This window comes from Erpetoichthys calabaricus, assembly GCF_900747795.2.
Source record: "Erpetoichthys calabaricus chromosome 1 unlocalized genomic scaffold, fErpCal1.3 SUPER_1_unloc_27, whole genome shotgun sequence".
In the NCBI taxonomy this organism is placed as follows: Eukaryota; Metazoa; Chordata; class Cladistia; order Polypteriformes; family Polypteridae; genus Erpetoichthys; species Erpetoichthys calabaricus.
The window spans coordinates 1,340,156-1,357,884 of NW_026261593.1; the positions used below are offsets into that span (position 1 = coordinate 1,340,156).

The 17,729-nt window shown below is 39.6% G+C and overlaps 1 protein-coding gene across 2 annotated transcripts in view; it reads left to right on the forward strand.

Moving 5' to 3' along the window:
• LOC114642003 (zinc finger protein OZF) overlaps positions 1-17,729 on the forward strand; it is a 1,360,360-nt gene that overhangs the window by 928,738 nt on the left and 413,893 nt on the right. For both annotated transcript variants that reach the window (XM_051921845.1, XM_051921846.1), the window contains one exon: positions 5,567-6,016. In XM_051921845.1, coding sequence (XP_051777805.1) covers positions 5,602-6,016 — 415 coding nt within the window. In that variant the 5' untranslated portion in view covers positions 5,567-5,601. The remainder of the gene's footprint in view (positions 1-5,566; positions 6,017-17,729) is intronic.

The following is a 17,729-nucleotide window of genomic DNA, read 5'->3' on the forward strand; positions in this document are numbered from 1 at the left end:
ACGTATGTCTGAGATGGGAGGTGTTTCGTTTTGAATCCGTGCCTGTTGCGATGCAGCACTTTGATTGATAGATTGTGTAATGTGGATCTAGGATGTAGATTTGTGCATATTTGCGTTGTTGATTTGTTTCAGGGTGCACTGTTCCAATGCGATGCAGTATTTGTGCACATATGCGAAAGTAGTATGGTCCATTGCCTTTTGGTGGCCTGATATTTACTCCGGTATATGCAAAAGCAAATGAACTATTGTAGGATCTAATGCAGTTCATAAAGTTTTTACTTTTAGGTACATCGTTAGATAGAAGCTTTAGTTGAGCTTTGCGTTTTTGGAGTCGAGACATTTTTTCTTATGGATGTGTGGGGGGGATCGTTGTTGCGCGAGCGTTTTGTTTCTTTTTGTGTTCCTGTGTCTTGTTTGAATCCCCCTCTTTGTGTGTGTCCCGTCCCTTGCTTGTAGGGTCTGTGGGGTGGTTTTGTGTTCTTTTTTTTGGTCTTCCATGGGCTTGTTGAATCCCCCTCTTGGTGTGTGTCCCGTCCCGTGCCTGTAGGGTGGCGGGGGTATGGTCGTGCCTTGCTATTGTGCGCTCGTCTGTTCTTTTTTTTTTGGTGTGTTTAGTTTTGTGTGCAATGTGTTTCGTGCTTTCCCCTCGTTTGAGTACTCTTTAATGTTTTTTTTCCTTATTTTGGTGCTTGTTGAGCCTCATTTTTGTGACTCCTTTCTGTATGTGCTCACTCCTGTTTTCTGTGCTCTTGTCGGACTCTTTTTGCGCCTGCGTCTCTCGCGGACCCTCATCCGCCTCTCTCGCCCTCTTTTGTCCGCCTTTCTCGGGTCCTCAGCCGACTCTCGCGGACTGTTTGTTGCGCCGGCGCAGTACGTCTTTTTGCAGCTACGGCCCATGGCCGGATGTGCCTGCGTCCATCATCCGGTTTAGCATTCTCGGTTAGTAATATGGATAATCTTATATCACAGCTCCAGCTGATTCAAAACTCAACTGCAAGAGTCGTGACACGGACCACCAACAGCGTTCACATCCCAGCCATCCTGCTGCACCTTCACTGCTCCCTGTGTCTTACAGGACTGAATATTAAATTCTGTTATTGACCTGCCACTAAGGTCCTCTCATTCTGTGCCCCCCACTAACCTGCACTCTGTGGGTGACAGCAGGGCCTTCAGCTGTATATAGCGCCCTGACTGTGGAATGACCTCCCAACATTACTGACATCAGCTGACTCCATTCATTTGTTTTAACTCATTTGTTTAGGAAGACATTAAACAGACCTGACATTCTGCCCCTTCTTTCAGTTTACCCCCTCTGTCTGTCCAGGTACTCAGGGTTTGAATTTTTATCACAATTTATGTTATTTATTCAAGATTTTTTTGTAGTATTATATGTTGTATTTTAGTCTGCATTATTGTCTGTTATTCTATTTGAATATTTTGTATATCTTGTATTTATCTTTATTTAGTGGAGATATTATTTGTAGTCAATGTTATTTAGGTCCTGTTGTTCTTTTTGAATTTTGGGTAGGGTGCTGTATAAATAAATTGTGTTCTTATTAGTATTTTTATTTTTTTCTTTTGATGGCCCATTGTTTATAATAATAAGTGACAAAAACTAGAGCAGTTGTATATAAGGCAATTAATATATTGCATAATTCAGTGTAGAATATGTATTGCTGTTTTCTTCACATGTTTAAAAATATTAGATTGGCTTAAATGTTTATTCTAAATTGGTTTAGAACAATATTGCACACACGCATAGTACATTTTAAAAAATGTCACTTTTATTATTAACGTTTCACTAAACTCTAACGTGGTATAAACATTATAATTATATTGTATTGTTTGTTTCATGAATGTAAACGATAAACTATTTTCAATTAACACAGATCTTGATGATTTTAATTTTGTCGACATGTTAAATGGTTCACACAGACCCAAACACAACGTAAATGTTAATAATGTATTTCCCAGAAATGATCCTTATTGTTTAGTTTGATGTGTGACACGACATGATGGCAGAAACCCTCTGAACTTCACAATGATTCGTATTATTTGGTTTCGAAACGGGTCTTTGACCCGACGTTACTTTCCAGGCTTTGCTGAGACCTCCCGAAACCTTCCAAAAGTAATTTTACGAAGTCAGTCCTGAAATGAAGGTGATGCCACTTCTGGGTCTAAAACTGCGGTGACGTATGGTGCTGTGGTTCTGCAGGTGGATGCTACTCCTCCGCGGTGTCCAGTTTAATGACAGTCACGGAGGTGGTGAGCGGCCAACCATTAAAAGAATAGTTAGGAGTCAGATTAATTAAAGGTGAAAAACGAACTGGAGTCCATGACCGTGGAGAAGAGTCTTAGAGAATACGAGCTGTGAACAACAGTATCTGTATTTACACACACGGCCTCAAACCTGCTTAACCCAATGCCGACATTTACATGCATTGCTTGAATAGACACTTAAATGTGTGTCTTTTTTCCCATTTAACTTGTATCAAATATGACAAACTCCCATGTTTCAGTGCTAAAGCCAAACCAGTAATGTCTGTTAGTGAGTATTAGACAAGTTAATAGAGATTTGTGGTTTGTGTTACTGCCTTACAGTTCTGTCAGCATGAATTTGAATCTCAGCCTGTTTTTTTAAGTCTCTATGCAGTTTCCATGTTTGCTCTTTTATTCTTGTTTTCTCCACTTCTCTAAAGATGCTCAGGTTTAGTGGCCTGGCAAGTCTAACTTGTCTTGGTGTGGTTGTGGACTTGAATGTAAGTGTACCCTATGGTGGTTTATCGCTGGCTCCTGCCCTGTACAGGAACTCTGGTTTCCTTCCTATACCCCAATAACTTCTCTTTGTATTTGTTTTGCGGTGGACCACGGTGGTGAGGTTAAGGTCCATTTGGCTACTTATACATGTGACTTTATCATTCTGAGCCAACCCGGCTGTGTGGGTCACCCCATGTGCCACTCTTAGGTGAACACCACTGTTAGGACTGGCATCCTTCTTCTGGCCAAGACCCACTTTCATTTAATCAGAATATTCGTGAAGGTCAATTAGGGGTGGGCGGTATGACCAAAATTCTATATCACGGTATTTTTCTAAATTATCCTGGTTTCACGGTATTCAATAGTATTTTTTTCCCCATGCATGAGTGGATGTTAACCACATTTTCCACTGGAATTACTGGCTAAGAATAACCTATTCCACTGTCAAGAGTATTGTACATAATTTTTTTAATGTGCACACAAGTATTAATACAGTTTTTCATTGCCCTATAAAGTGATAGTTTTGAAGGGGGTGGCACTAATGGAGAAGGTACCACATTGCATGACAGATGCAGTCAAAATATAGAACCTTTTTATTGAACAAATTTTGCAAAAACTTAAACTATAATTTTGACAATATATTTTCAACCATACAAAGAGGCATTTAGACTATTATGTTCAGTGTAGAGAACTTTATCGCAGGTGTGACGAGGCTCCAAAAAACTGGATGTATGAATGGGTATCGCACAGGTTTAACTTAAATATTGTATAAATGTTGGGTTTGTGATCTGGTGGTCGGAGACACGAACACAGAATTCAATGCATGTTCTTCTGAGCGGGCTTTCTTTATTGCACGCGTGCTGTCTCTATCTGACGTACTAAAACCCCAGTTCCTATCCGTCCTTTTTCTTTCTCCACATAACCAATCACCACACGATAAATGTCTTTGTGAAATTAAAACTAATTATAACTAATTATAAACTTAGCCCACGGAGTGTTCAGAACTTTAAAAATATCTTCGTTATACATATTTAATTATGCCATCCATTCAGAGTTGCGAGCACATCAAAGGATGAATATAAGCAAAACATACACTAGCAGGGTCAATATAGCACAACAAAACCCCACATCCTACATGACTTTGAAAGGAAACTGAAGCGCCGAGTAAACCCACCAGAAAAACACGCCGCCGTGCCCCCATATGATTAATGCATGCTTTAATGCATTTCACCATGAAAATTATATTAAGTATTTATTTTAGCATTCTAAATGTTCAGAGAGAAGGAAGATCATGAAGTGAATGTATTCTGTGCGGGGTTCGCTGCCGGCGCCTCCTCTTAGTGCAAGAAGAAGTCAGTTTAAGAATCACTTAACACAAAGCATTTAATGTGCTATATAACTTAAGACGGGGTTTGAAAACATGTCGTCACACTATTACACAGTACCCAGGTATATTACACTGTATTGAAAACAAATAAAACAAGTACAACTTGGCTTGCAGAATTATCCAGTAGTACAGTGATCCCTCGCTATATCGCGCTTCGCCTTTCGCGGCTTCACTCCATCGCGGATTTTATATGTAAGCATATTTAAATATATATCGCGGATTTTTTGCTGGTTCGCGGATTTCTGCGGACAATGGGTCTTTTAATTTCTGGTACATGCTTCCTCAGTTGGTTTGCCCAGTTGATTTCATACAAGGGACGCTATTGGCAGATGGCTGAGAAGCTAGATTGCTTACTTTTCTCTCTCTCTTGCGCTGACAATCTGTGATCCTGACGTATGGGGATTGAGCAGGGGGGCTGTTCGCACACCTAGACGATACGGACGCTCATCTAAAAATGCTGAAAGATTATCTTCACGTTGGTATCTTTTGTTCAGCTGCTTCCTGAAACGACATGCTGCACGTGCTTCGCATACTTAAAAGCTCAAAGGGCACGTATTGATTTTTGACTGAAAAACAAACTCTCTCTCTCTCTCTCTCTCCCTGCTCCTGACGGAGGGGGTGTGAGCTGCCGCCTTCAACAGCTTTGTGCCGCGGTGCTTCGCATACTTAAAAGCCAAACAGCCCTATTGATTTGTTTGCTAGAGATTGTTTTCTCTATCTATGTGACATTCTGTGCTCCTGACACACACTCCTTTGAAGAGGAAGATATGTTTGCATTCTTTTAATTGTGAGACAGAACTGTCATCTCTGTCTTGTCATGGAGCACAGTTTAAACTTTTGAAAAAGAGACAAATGTTTGTTTGCAGTGTTTGAATAACGTTCCTGTCTCTCTACAACCTCCTGTGTTTCGGCGCAAATCTGTGACCCAAGCATACCGCCAACTGCCGCCATCTCACTAAGATTATGTAAATGAAGGCTGTGACTTAAATAATGATTTTGGATTTTGTAAGCTTGGGGCAGTTTCACATTAGACAAGTTGACCAGCGATTTTAAGTTCCTCCTTCATATGCCCCTGTTTTTTAACATAATCCTCAGGCCTAACTTGTATAAACCTTCCTTCACATTAACTATTAACAAAATTCTGTGACCCTAACAGTATTGCATGTTCAATCAAAGTAGTGAATACTGTTGACACACAACTGTGCAAGATGGCCTTCTTCTTCTTCTAGCCTGTTGGGCCCTCCCTTCATTCCCAAACTCATATTTCACCTAATGTTACATGAAAGTGATGAGTTACTGTCTGATTGCTATGGACTGTCTGACTTGACATCAGCTTTAACTAACAGGATGTTATAAAAATCAAATGTCTTTAGATCTGAATGATGCAGTTTTAATGGAATTGATTCCTGTTTTTTTCCACAGAGAGATAAAATTCTGCCATTTACTGTAACATTTAAATGGATGTGAAAGAGGAGACGTGTGAGGCTGACCTGAATATCATGGAGGAGAGGACCATAAATGTTAAGGAGGAGGACTGTGAGTGGGAGAGTGTCCACCCCAAACAGGAGAGTCTGGACATCAAGGAAGAGGACAGTGAACTGAGATCAGTGAATATTAAAGAGGAGTGTGTCAGCACCAAGATTCACAACTGTATGTGTACTGAGAGTGACAAGAAAGATGACCTTCATTATGGAGATCAAGATGGAGCAGTGAGCGGGTTAGTCTCTTCTCATAGCAGACATTCTTCATCTCCGGAGTCTTCTATCAATGTAAAATATGAATCATTACAGTCTGACACAAAGACGACTGAAGGAATTTCATCCCCTAGGACTGAGGAAGGTCAGACATCACCTAAGACGTCATCTAAAACAAGTAAGTGAAAAATAACAATCGGTGCACGTTTTACGGTCAGGGTTATGTGCCTGAAATTGCTGACTTGTGCGTTTTTTAAAGAAACTTAGACAAACATTCAAACTATATTAAACACAGCAATTTCACTACGTTTTACAGGGTTTAGGAGTCTGCACTTCTTCCATTATTGTTTGTAACATTATTAAAACACTCTAAGCCTGTCTTAGGTAAAAAAAAAAAAAAAAAAAAGTTTGTGAACCCTTTGGAATTTCTTTCATTTCTGTAATAATTCCTCCTAATTCTGTGGTCTGATCTTCAATTAAGTCCCCCAAAACAGACAGACACAGTCGTCTTAAACTAATAACAAACAATGAGACCCTTGTCATTCCTGAATACATTGTTTAAACATGGGAACAGTCCAGTTTGTGACCCCCTGTCTTTAGAAACTTTCTGATCCCCCTTTAGCTTCAATGACCTTCACCAAACATTTCCCGCAGCTGCTACTCAGGGTTCAATTTCTTGTCTATTCATCGTTTCGAAAGTTTTCAATTCCTTGATGTCTCAGGGATTCCTTCAATGATCAGCTGACTTCAGGTAAAGCCAATGAATCCTAAGCTGTTCTAATTGGCTGGTTTGGAACACCAGCTTTCTTCTGTTTAAGCCTTTCTCTTGTTGACTTCTTCTTTTGTTTCAGCTGATTGTCTTTTTCATTCCCTAACTTCTCTCAAGCTTTCACTACCATGACATCTCCTATCAGATTTCTTTGTAACAATTTTTAATTCAGTGCTACATTGATGATGGCATCCTGTCCTGGTCCTGCAGAAGTAAAAAAAGCCCTAAACTGTGATTCTACCATGAGCTGATAGCAATGGTGTCCAGTGATCTTTTACCTTCAGACCACTGTGATCTGGGGACACACACATGGTGACATGGGGATTCAGGCCTTCAAAAGACCCACACATCAGACCAGGGGTGACGTTTATAAAACTTTGCATGGAATTGAGCATGAATATATGTGCACACAAAACAAAAAAAAAATGTGTATGTCCAGAAAAATATTTATAAGATTTATAAACCGGATGTATGCACATTACTACAAAATGTACTTTTTGTAAATCATAGTCACTTTTTAAATATGTATATGTGATCACTCCTTTAAGTGCCACCCTGAAAACATTCACATATGGAGTCTGCTAATATGTCCCCTCTGTATGCAATCATGATGCTGCAGAACTTAATGGGCTGGTAGATCAGCCTCTTCCTCCTCAACCTTTAAGACCCCATCACCTGCATTCAAGAATATCTGGCTTTGCTCTTCATCTGAGAGTGAAAGATCACACATGTAGTTACAGTGTCTCTCCTCTCTGCTCTGGGGTTCAGGAAAGGTGTAAGGCAAAACTGTCTGTGCAGGAAGCCACTGTCACCTGGCACATGTAATGACATGATTGCTGTTATAATGAATAGGTCAGGTCATATGAAACACTGAGAGTACAGTAGGTTACTACACCGATGCATACTTCACCATGTAAAGCAACATCACATCTGTCAAAGCTACTTTGTTTCAAAATAAATGAATCGTGGTTTGAGTGAGGCCATGGAGACGTGACATTTGTCAGCCACATCTTTGATGACCTGTGTATTAATGGAATGTCACTGCTTACGGTTAACAAAAGCAGCTTTGATATTGCTAGGTGCCCTTTTTGCAATATGAGTGCAGTAAAGTGTTCCAGTTGTGTTAGGAGAGCTGGACATGGCTGCAGATTGACTTTTTGTGTTGGCAAAAATGTCATTTGTTATGTGTGTACACCCACCCTGTTCGAAAACGAGATGTAGTGCATCAGCAGTCAGTTAATGGCTTTCAGCACAGCAGGCGTAATGGAGTGAAGCTTGGCTGAGATACTGTTGAGCTGTCGGCTAGTTCCCTGAGAAGTGACATCAACTAGCAGATATAAAGTGATAACAAAGTAGAATTTTTTTCAGTGCAAATATATATTATTTGCTCTCTTATTGGGAACTAAAATGCAGTTTGTACATCATAGCTATAATTTTTGAGGTGTCATGTTTGTCACATCAACGCACATTATAACAACAGCTTGGTGAATTGAATTATTCTTGTGAGTCGTCATTTAGCTAGTTTGGCTGCCTTTTCCTTTTTGATTGAGGGTGTCATCATTTCCCAGTTTCTGTAAAATGTAGTGTATGTAAGGGTCAGAGTTACTGTAAATACGATTGTTCACCTGTTAAGTTTCTGTAGTAAATCATGAGGTTTGTATGGGAGGATGCATACACACGTTTCAAGTCCAATTTTATGTGTATGCAAGCTTTATAAATGAGGCCTTAGGACCTTCACTAGGCAATCTTTAGATAGGTCTCAACCCAGGCAGCCTGACCCCAAACTCAACAGGAGGCTTCAGCATGCAAAGGCCCAAAATGTATTGTTGGCTTAAATAGTTATAATAAAGCACTCATCAAATGTCAGTAAACAACTGAAGGACCACCTCTCTGATATCAAATATAAACCTCTCTGATATAAAATATGAAAAATATTGAAAGCACTAAATAAGCTAAGATGTTCTTTTAAATACCTGTATTTGCTCTCCCAGCTTTACTTTTATTGCCCTTTGTTATAACTTCCCAGCTTTTTTTCTCTTCTCGCTTTATTATCTCCTCTTGACAATCTTTAAGAATTATCTTGATGTGATGTTGGGACAGCTTAAGTGTTAGCTAAACTAACAAGCTTGATGGACTGATGAATGGTCTCCTGTTGTCTGTTACATTTCGTTTGTTCTTGCTCTGTATGTTCAAGAGCAGGGATCTCATGTGTAAACGGTGCATACGCACAGAAATGTTGCCTACGAACGTTTACACGCTCAAATCGCGATGTATAAAACCTAAACTTGCCATAAAGCCACGCACATTTCCACGGTAACTCATACCTTGGCATACGCAATTTCTCCGCTCGGTTTTGCAGACTGGCTGCACCCAGCGTCAAAGCAGTGCTACTGTTCCTGTGTGGTTACCCTTTCTTAGATCCACATCCACGGCGGCGGCTTTATCAAATACACTGAAATTAACCGCATATTGTTCATAAATTTAATGTATCTGATTGTAATTAACCTGTAACAATATAATGGTCCACAGAATGGTCAAACTACTGTTCCTGTGTGCTCATCCTTTCTTTCTTAGCTCCACATTCCTGACGCGGCTTTATAAATCCACTGAAATTAACTGCATATTGTTTATTAGTGTAATGCATCTGATTGTAATTAACCTGTAGCAATATAATGGTCCAGGGAATAGCCATAGTTTTCCAAATACCATAACTACTTTAGCGTTGTTACGCTCACTGCATCTTGTTCTTCTTTTTGCTGCTCCCGTTAAGGGTTGCCACTGCGGATCATCTTTTTCCATATTACTCTCACTGCACCACTCGGAGTATTTATATCACTGTATCTGAGTGTGAATCACAGCAGCAGCTGATCGGAAAGAGAATTATCGGTATACAGTTTCAAGTACACACTACCTCAACCACGGCAAAAAGCGTCAAAGCCTTTCCTGTAAGGACCTCGCGTTTCAGAAACAGTTTCATCCCAAGAACTATAAACGCACTCAATCAGTCCATCAAGTGCTCCTTGTAGAACTGTTTGTACTTATAAGTACAATCACCTCACTGTAAACTTACACTACAGTTATAATATTGCACAACCTGCGCTACTTTATAAAGCGCGCATGATGACAATATCATTTTTAAGATGAAATGCAGCAAAATATGTTGCTTATAGTATACAGATAAAACTTTAACTTCATTTAAATAATCTGTATTGTTAATAATTAAACATGTGAGGACACGGTGCCACAGCGTATAGCTAGTTCAAGGATAGCTCCTGCCTTGCGCTGTATTCTTGCTGGTGCTGACGTGACACTGGAAGGATAGACGAACAGAATAATTAAACATGTACTATGAAGATATTTCAATGTTCCTTAAAAGTTTTGAAGAATCGGCGTTCTAAGCTTACAGATGGCTTAACGTCTATTACAGAGCTGATTGTGTGGTGATTGGGTATTTGGAGAAAGAAAAGTAAGGACAGGAATTGGAGGTTAGTATGTTTGAAAGAGACAGTACTTCTGAAATAAATTATTTCATCGAAGGTCGCACATGGCGCAGCAAGCCTCTTGCGTGAGATATGAACAATCACTGCACCACCGTGTTCCCATGTTTAATAACATGCTTTCATTCCTATTATCATGAAAATGATATCACGTATACATCTCAGTATTTTAATTATTCAGAGAACTGTAATATCACGAATGTAATGGATTCTGTGTCCTGTTGGAGAAAGAGAAAGAACGGAAGCACGTAGTGATTCACACACACAGAGCACATAGAAGATCAAACACAGAACAAAGCATTTAACGTGCTACTTGAGAAACTAGTAAAATAAATGATTTTAAGATGAAGTTTATGATGTTCTACTTTAATGGCAAAATAAACTACGTGATTAAAGTGGAAATTCGAGATTAAAGTTGACATTTCGTGCTTTTTTCCCACTGTGTGCCTATGTTTTTTGTTTGTACCCTAATACGCTTTCATATGACACTCAGACGGTGGGCTACGACTCGCCTTTTCACGGCGACTTTGATATGTGATTTCTTTTTTATTTCGGGCACTGTGCGACTTTGTGAATTTGATCTTTCGAGTTTTTCCGACACTCTATCACTCGATCAGCTTCCTTTTGTTGATTATACCACTGTTTAAACCAACAAATAGTACGTTTTTCCTTTGCCTCCACTTGGTATTCGCTGCAATTCTTATATTTTCCCCATGTGCTTTTCCCATTGTCTTTTCACAGAAGGCTATTTATATTGATTTGCATATTCAAAGAGGCGTAATTCTGGGAGGAGTTGGGGCGGGACAGAAGGCGCGTGCACGTGCGTTACTTTTCACACTGATCGGGATTTATGTAGTGGAAGAACGTGAAAGTTTGCGTGCGCACAGATTCCTGCATCTGGATTTTTCTGTGCATACGCACAATCCCGCTTTTGTGCTTACGCCATGTTATAGTGTGAGTTCTACGCACGGCGTTATACATGAGGCCCCAGATCTTTATCGAGAAGAGACGGGTTTGCAAAAACCCATATTACTTTCCTTTTATTTGTCTGAGTGCCTCAAAGCCACACCTCCAGTCTCCTCTCATTGGTTGAACACCTGACTTGACTGGACTGTAAAGGTTTAAATGACAAGTTCAGCATTGACAGTCCAGTTGTTTGTGTGTTGTGAGTTCAGGTTGATTGTGTTTGTCTGTGCTTGTAGTGCAGTTGAAGATCAGACCACATTCTCAGGAGAAATTCAGGCAAAAATTCAGGAGATTCCAAAGGGTTCACAAACATTTTCTTAGAATTTAAACTGCTTTACAGATTTATCGATTTTATGCAATACATTCTCGGAGCTGCTTAATCCAACCGAGTGTCCATCTCTGTGCATCTTTAGCTAACAGTCATGTGTCTGGCCTGTTTGTGTTGTAATGTGTACAAGAACACGGAGACACAGTTGGCAACCAGTTTTGGGTAAATTTTGCACAAACATTAAGATCTTCTTTACACAGAAAATTGAATAAGCTGCCAAGAAGTGTGGTAGACAGTAGGAGGTTAGGAGCTTTCAAAACTCGACTTTATTTTATTTTAGAAGAATTAAATGGATAGGACTGGTGAGCTGTGCTGGGCTGAATGGCCTGTTATCATCCTGATTGTTCTAATAGAGCTGCAGTCACCTGAGAGAAAATTAAAGACTTGTTGTTGCCTTAGCTCTTCACTTTATGTATTGCTTCATCTCCCTTTCTCTTATAGCAGGCCTTTTTGTGCTTTACTTTAGTATTGTTTAAGTTTTAATTTCTCCAGCTTTGACTTGTCTATCATTTAATAGTAAATGTTCAGGTTGCTCAGCTAGTGCTGTATTTCAGCTGATGGAAAGAGAAAGACATTGAAAGGTGGAGTTTAGATTTTCATGGGACTTTTTTACATACGCACTTAAGAAGTCTTGGTGTGTTAGAATGTTAATGTTATTTATTGATTTGTCATGAGTATCAAGTTGTGTTTAGTAAAGATTTACTCCATAATAATCATGTGATTATTATGGCATGATATTGGTGATTGTGTTAAGGTTGGCTTGGGCATTTCTGGAGTATTTGAAAGTGCAGAAGAAGTCCTGTGTTTGTGCTTTTTCAAACAGGTTGTTTTCCTTCTGATTTCTTTAAGAATGGTGTGCTTTCTTTCAGTTTGACTTTCAGTTCTCCCTTTGGCTTATAGTTTTGTTATCACCTGATTATTTTTTTCTCAGTTAGTATCTTTGCTGTTATACTATTTACGGTGTACATTATTATCAAAGTGGTAGAAAATGAATTGACCACGTTCAAGAACTCCGGAGTAAAGGCCACTGTAAGGCGCTCTGGACAGGAGCTTGTTGGTGTTTGTCATGATGACAGCCCCAACAGTCTTTAGAGGATAGCAATAGTAAGGGAAATTGTCAAGTTGAAGAATGAAGCCTTTCATGTAATTTTAGCAGGAACATCTCCTGATGTGAATGAAGTTAATCAAGAAGGTGACAAACACCTGCAATTTTTTAATAAAAACCCACAGAATGAATAATTTAAATAAGACTTCGTTTACATGTATGAATTCGTTTTAAATTTTAATACACAGTAAAACACAACACATTTAATTTCATTTAACATAATGCACATCCATGAATATTCTAAAGGGCTGTATAAGTGAGACTGGTGTGTGATAAAGCTGACCAGTCCTGGTTTCACCTGCCACTCCTCATCCAGAGCAGACACTGATACAAGTAATGGCTCAGATCTCGGGTTTCTTCATCATATAATTTTCTCCTAGATTACTGGTGCTCCTGTGTGTCAGTGTATTAATACTGCACTTCATTCTTCTTTATTGCTTTAGTGATTTAAATGAGCTATTGTTGTATACATTTTTCATTTAGTAGTCGGCATGATGCTTATTTGAATAATGGCTGTGTTGTAAGAGTACTCCATGACACTATCCTGCAATTACTGTTTTGTAATCTAAAAAATGGTCTCATCAGAGCATCAACATACCTTTTGTGGTTTTTGGTGTGACACATGACTTGTTCAGATTGGAAGACACACCCTGGTTCTTTGCATTCAAGACCAATGAAGAAAGCCCAGATGAGTTTGAGGCTGGCATGGCGGCTGATAACTCTGGAGCAGTTTCTACTCTTAATCAACTGAAGGCCTTTATATCGGAGCAAAATGGAGTTCTAAGTGTGACCTTGAATGCATCAGAAGAGAGGAGGTTATCTGACCTTCATAGTGATATTGTAGAAATTAGAAACGAAAAGCAGAAACTCCTGTCAGTTTTTATTCTGGTCTGTACTCAAGTGGAGCAGCATGACACAGAGAATACATTTCTTTTATGTTGAGACCCAATCTCTCCATAAGAAACTTTACAGACAATAAGATGGCTCAAGGAGAGGAAACATCAGAATTATTGGAGTTCCATATAATAAGAGTGGGAAAATGTTTGGCCTTATGAAGAAATAATGGCTTTTTTGGTTTTCAACCATTTCTAATTTCAGGCCGGGCACACAGACTACATACCAGGCAAAGTGACATGTCTACGTCCAGTCTGACTGAGTTACTATGTTGAAAGATGCACACAAAAATTCAAATGAAACTTTTGAAGGATGGAAGGTCTACTTTTACTCCCAATTATTCAGTCAACACCACACCAACCCCACAAGACCTCGTCTCTGGTGATCAAAAAGGCTCCACAAATGGATCTTTCTGCTTTCCTGATTTGTCTGACAAAGCTTCAGACTTCCTTCACTATCGGGCAGCGGCATTTCACTGACCCTCAACAGACGCTCGGTGTCCTTGACTCCTTCATGTCACTGGTGTTTGGCTGCTTTTACTGTTTTATGTATGATATACCAGTACTGCCTAGACATTTTCCTGAATATTGATTCATAGTGACTACTTCCTTTTTTTTTTTCATGTGTGTATTTCGTGTGTGTACATTCACATGTGATTAGAGAGTCATTGCGGGTTGTGAGGGGTCAGGACATGAGCCTTTCATGGTACACATACCCTCAAGCCACAATTGTTTAATATTTGCTTGCATGTCATATTTATCTTAAGATGTGTTTTTTCATATTTTCACCACATTGACTCTTGTATTGTGAAGGTTGGGGTGAGGATGAGATTGTTTACATTTATTAGCTCTCTCCATGTTTGCCCACTCATAATCAGAACCTGTTGATTTTTTCCTGTGTTTTTATTTAACTCTTTTAGGGCTAATTTTTTTTTTTTGTTTTTTTTTCTCCCAGGGCTGAATATTTTTCCAAAAACTAACATTTTTTAAAAAAAAAAGAACACAAAGCAATTGTTTAACATATCAAATCAACAAAAATATTGACTTTTGACAAATGTTACTGTCTTGCATGTTGTATGAGCCTGCATACTCTATGATTTCACATACATATCACATACATTTTACACAGCAAAGTCTGATCTCGCTCAAAGCAGCCAATTTCAGTCATTGCCACATTGCACTCCTTACAATACGTGTTGCTTTGGTGCCTCCTTTTCAATTGTCTGTTGCTGCACTTTCTAACATATATTGTTAGTGTGTACTGTAGAGAGAAAAGTCACCCATTTGCCATCATGCCATGCCACTGCCACCAAGTTTTCTGCCCGCATGAAAACCGTATTGTCACCTCTTTTCCTCTTCAGCCTGTCTGGCCTGTGTCTCCTGTTCACCCTCACTGTGCCACAAGCTCCAATTCCCCTGCTCTGTAGATCTATGAACAATTCTGGGCATGTATAAAAATTGTCCAAATGTACACAACATGACCCAAATGTTCATAGCCCTGAAGTAGCTCCTGCACAGCCTGACTTATCAAGGGACAGTTTTCTCTTTGAAAGAAATTCTTTCCTGTATATGTAATTACTTTCAGGCAGAAACCAGTGTTTGCCTCTGCCAGTACAAAATCCTTTATGCCATACTTTCTGGGCTTGTCTGGCATATATTTGCAGAAAAAAAAGCATCCCTTTTATTTTATCATAGATTCATGCACAGACAAATCACGGCCAGGCTGATAAAATTGTTTCTATGTTGGTTCCACAATGTCAAGCAGGGGCTGAACTTTATGCATGGCATTATAGCCTGGCTCACCCCATGGGATTTGCTTCTTCGTATCACAGAAGTGAATAAAACTTTGCAGCACCACATACCTATTATAACGCAGCATAACCTGTCCAAAGCCACCAGGGGACAAAACACGTTTGGACCAATGCTCCCTGAAGTTACATCACCAGTTCTGTCCCATCTCTATTTGTAATGCCACAGCGCACTTCATCTTGTCTTTTGTTGTGGGTTTCCACTTTGAAAAACGAGAATGCGATGCAAGCGCAGCCTGCAATTCAAAAAAATTCTCTGCCTACCTGTTTGTCTCGTCTGACAGTAGCTGAAAAACAGCATCAGGAGAGAGCAGCGTGAAATAGCCCAGCAGCTGGTGATCTGTCGTGTCCAACAGCAAGCCATGCCGTCTTGTGAAGTCCGGTAGCCAGTTCAGCTCCCACAGATTAATGTCTGGGTATTCCTCCCACACGAACCTTGCCGTAGGTGCATCGGCTGCGCGAATGCGCTCAGCTGGCAGCCCATCAGCTGGTGCGGCATCAGCTGGTGTCCGATCATCTGATGCCGGCTTCTCACTCTCTTGTTCGATCTCCTGATCACTGTCAATAAAATCAGATTCTGAAAAATCAGAGTCCGACTCAGCGATAATGCGCAAAACATTGTCTGCCGAGTGTTTTCTTTTCTGCACTCGCTTTGCTCCCTTGTGACATGTCGATGCCATCTTGCCTTTGTTTACATTTCACAACTCACGCACACGCAAGGTTTAGTTGCCGAGTCAACGAGTCTAGCATTCCTCCAAGCACAGAGGGAATGCCTGTGACGTGACAGTGAGTTTTATCGCCATTAACAGCTGATTGTCACCTTCTATCTCTGGATGTCGACTTTTGTCGACATTCGCCCTCAACCCCTCTTGTCGACATCCACCCTAAAATAATTAAGTGACCGCGGTTTAGATCTTTTTCATATACGGTTTAGGGGTGGGTTTCTGGAACTACTGTCTACATTGTACATGATTGCTGGTTGGGCTACTGGGTTAACTCGTTTGGCACCTTGTAACGTATTTCACTTTTTCAGTTACAGTTCTCCTTTATTGCCGTTCTTTGTTTTCCTCTCTCCTGTCTAATCTTGGTGTCTTCTCTTCTACTTGTAAGCACTCAAGTGTTGCCGATTTATTATCTTTGAGCTTGGCTGATGCAGCCTGTTTTCAAGATTCGTTTCCTTTGGTTAAAGACATTCATCGAGCTGTCTCCATGTGTTAGTGTGTGGCAGTGTCCTTCTTGGCCACTAGTAAAATAACATGGAGTTTTGGGCCGAGTTCACTATGCTGTACCTCTGAAGGTTCTTGATTCTGGAGGTGTTTTAGAGGCATGTTTTATTTTGTATTGATGGAGATTGGTTGAAGAAAACTCATCTGTGTTGCTGTCTATGTCCCACATCCATAGAATAACACATTATATTCATCCTTTCCTTTCTTTGTGTGAATTTCAAATAATCATCGGTATGGGTGCAAATGCATTTATTAACTCCCTGCTCGATGAATCACCTTCCCTGTTTAATCAGCATTTTCCTCCCTCTTCACAGATGTTTGCCAGATTTATTATGGATCTAAACTCGATTGATGTATTTGTATTCTTGTCCTCATTGTCTGACCACCACTGCATTACGTTTCAGCTTTTTCTCCCCTCGTCACCATTTTAATTTGGATTTCATTAAACAAACCTCTGCTAAAGTTGAGGAATTTATACCTCTAAACAAAGACTCTGTTTAAGATCCACCTTGTGTTTGACTGGATATTAAAGAGCATATTCAAGGCCTAACCATTGCTAATGTCTCCAAATATTCTCACTCGGCATTCAATAGTATTGACAATTTTGAGAAGTGTCTGAATGATCTTTTAAATTCACACGTTTTTCTGATCGAGTCCACAAGCTCAATATGACGCTAATCAGAGAGAAGGTAAATGACCATCTTGTGCAGAGTTGAGAATTCATTTCATGTGCACTCGTTGCTATCCCTCTGGTGCTAAACTGAGTGAGATGTGAGCTCTTAAACTGCACAGATGAAATTTGTTAGCCTCCATGTCCTAAGTCGAGCAAAAATATAGTGATAGTACAGATATATAGATAATATTACTAACTAGTGCTTGGAAATTAATAAGGTTTGTTTTATTTTTGTAAACTTTCCCCTCTGCTGAACTCCCGTCTTTGGAGTGATTGTGTTTTGTAATTTAATTTACCAAAACTCTGAACTCTGTTCAGTGACCTGCATGTCTTATTCATTTAAATTTTACTCTGTTCTCATTGTATATTAAAATGTTTTTGCTTTACTATCCTCTTCCTCTTTTTAAAATAAAATAAAATATTATGGAGTCGGGTGGCTTTGGACTAATTGTTTACAAATATTAAGACACATTCTGTTTCATAAAAGTTAATTTCATATTTGACATGACACTCTCCAATGTAATGATGGGTGATGATTATTACTTTCTACCTGCAATAATTAACAATATACAGTGGAACCTCGGTTCATGAACGTCTCGGTACATGTACAAATCAGTTTACGACCA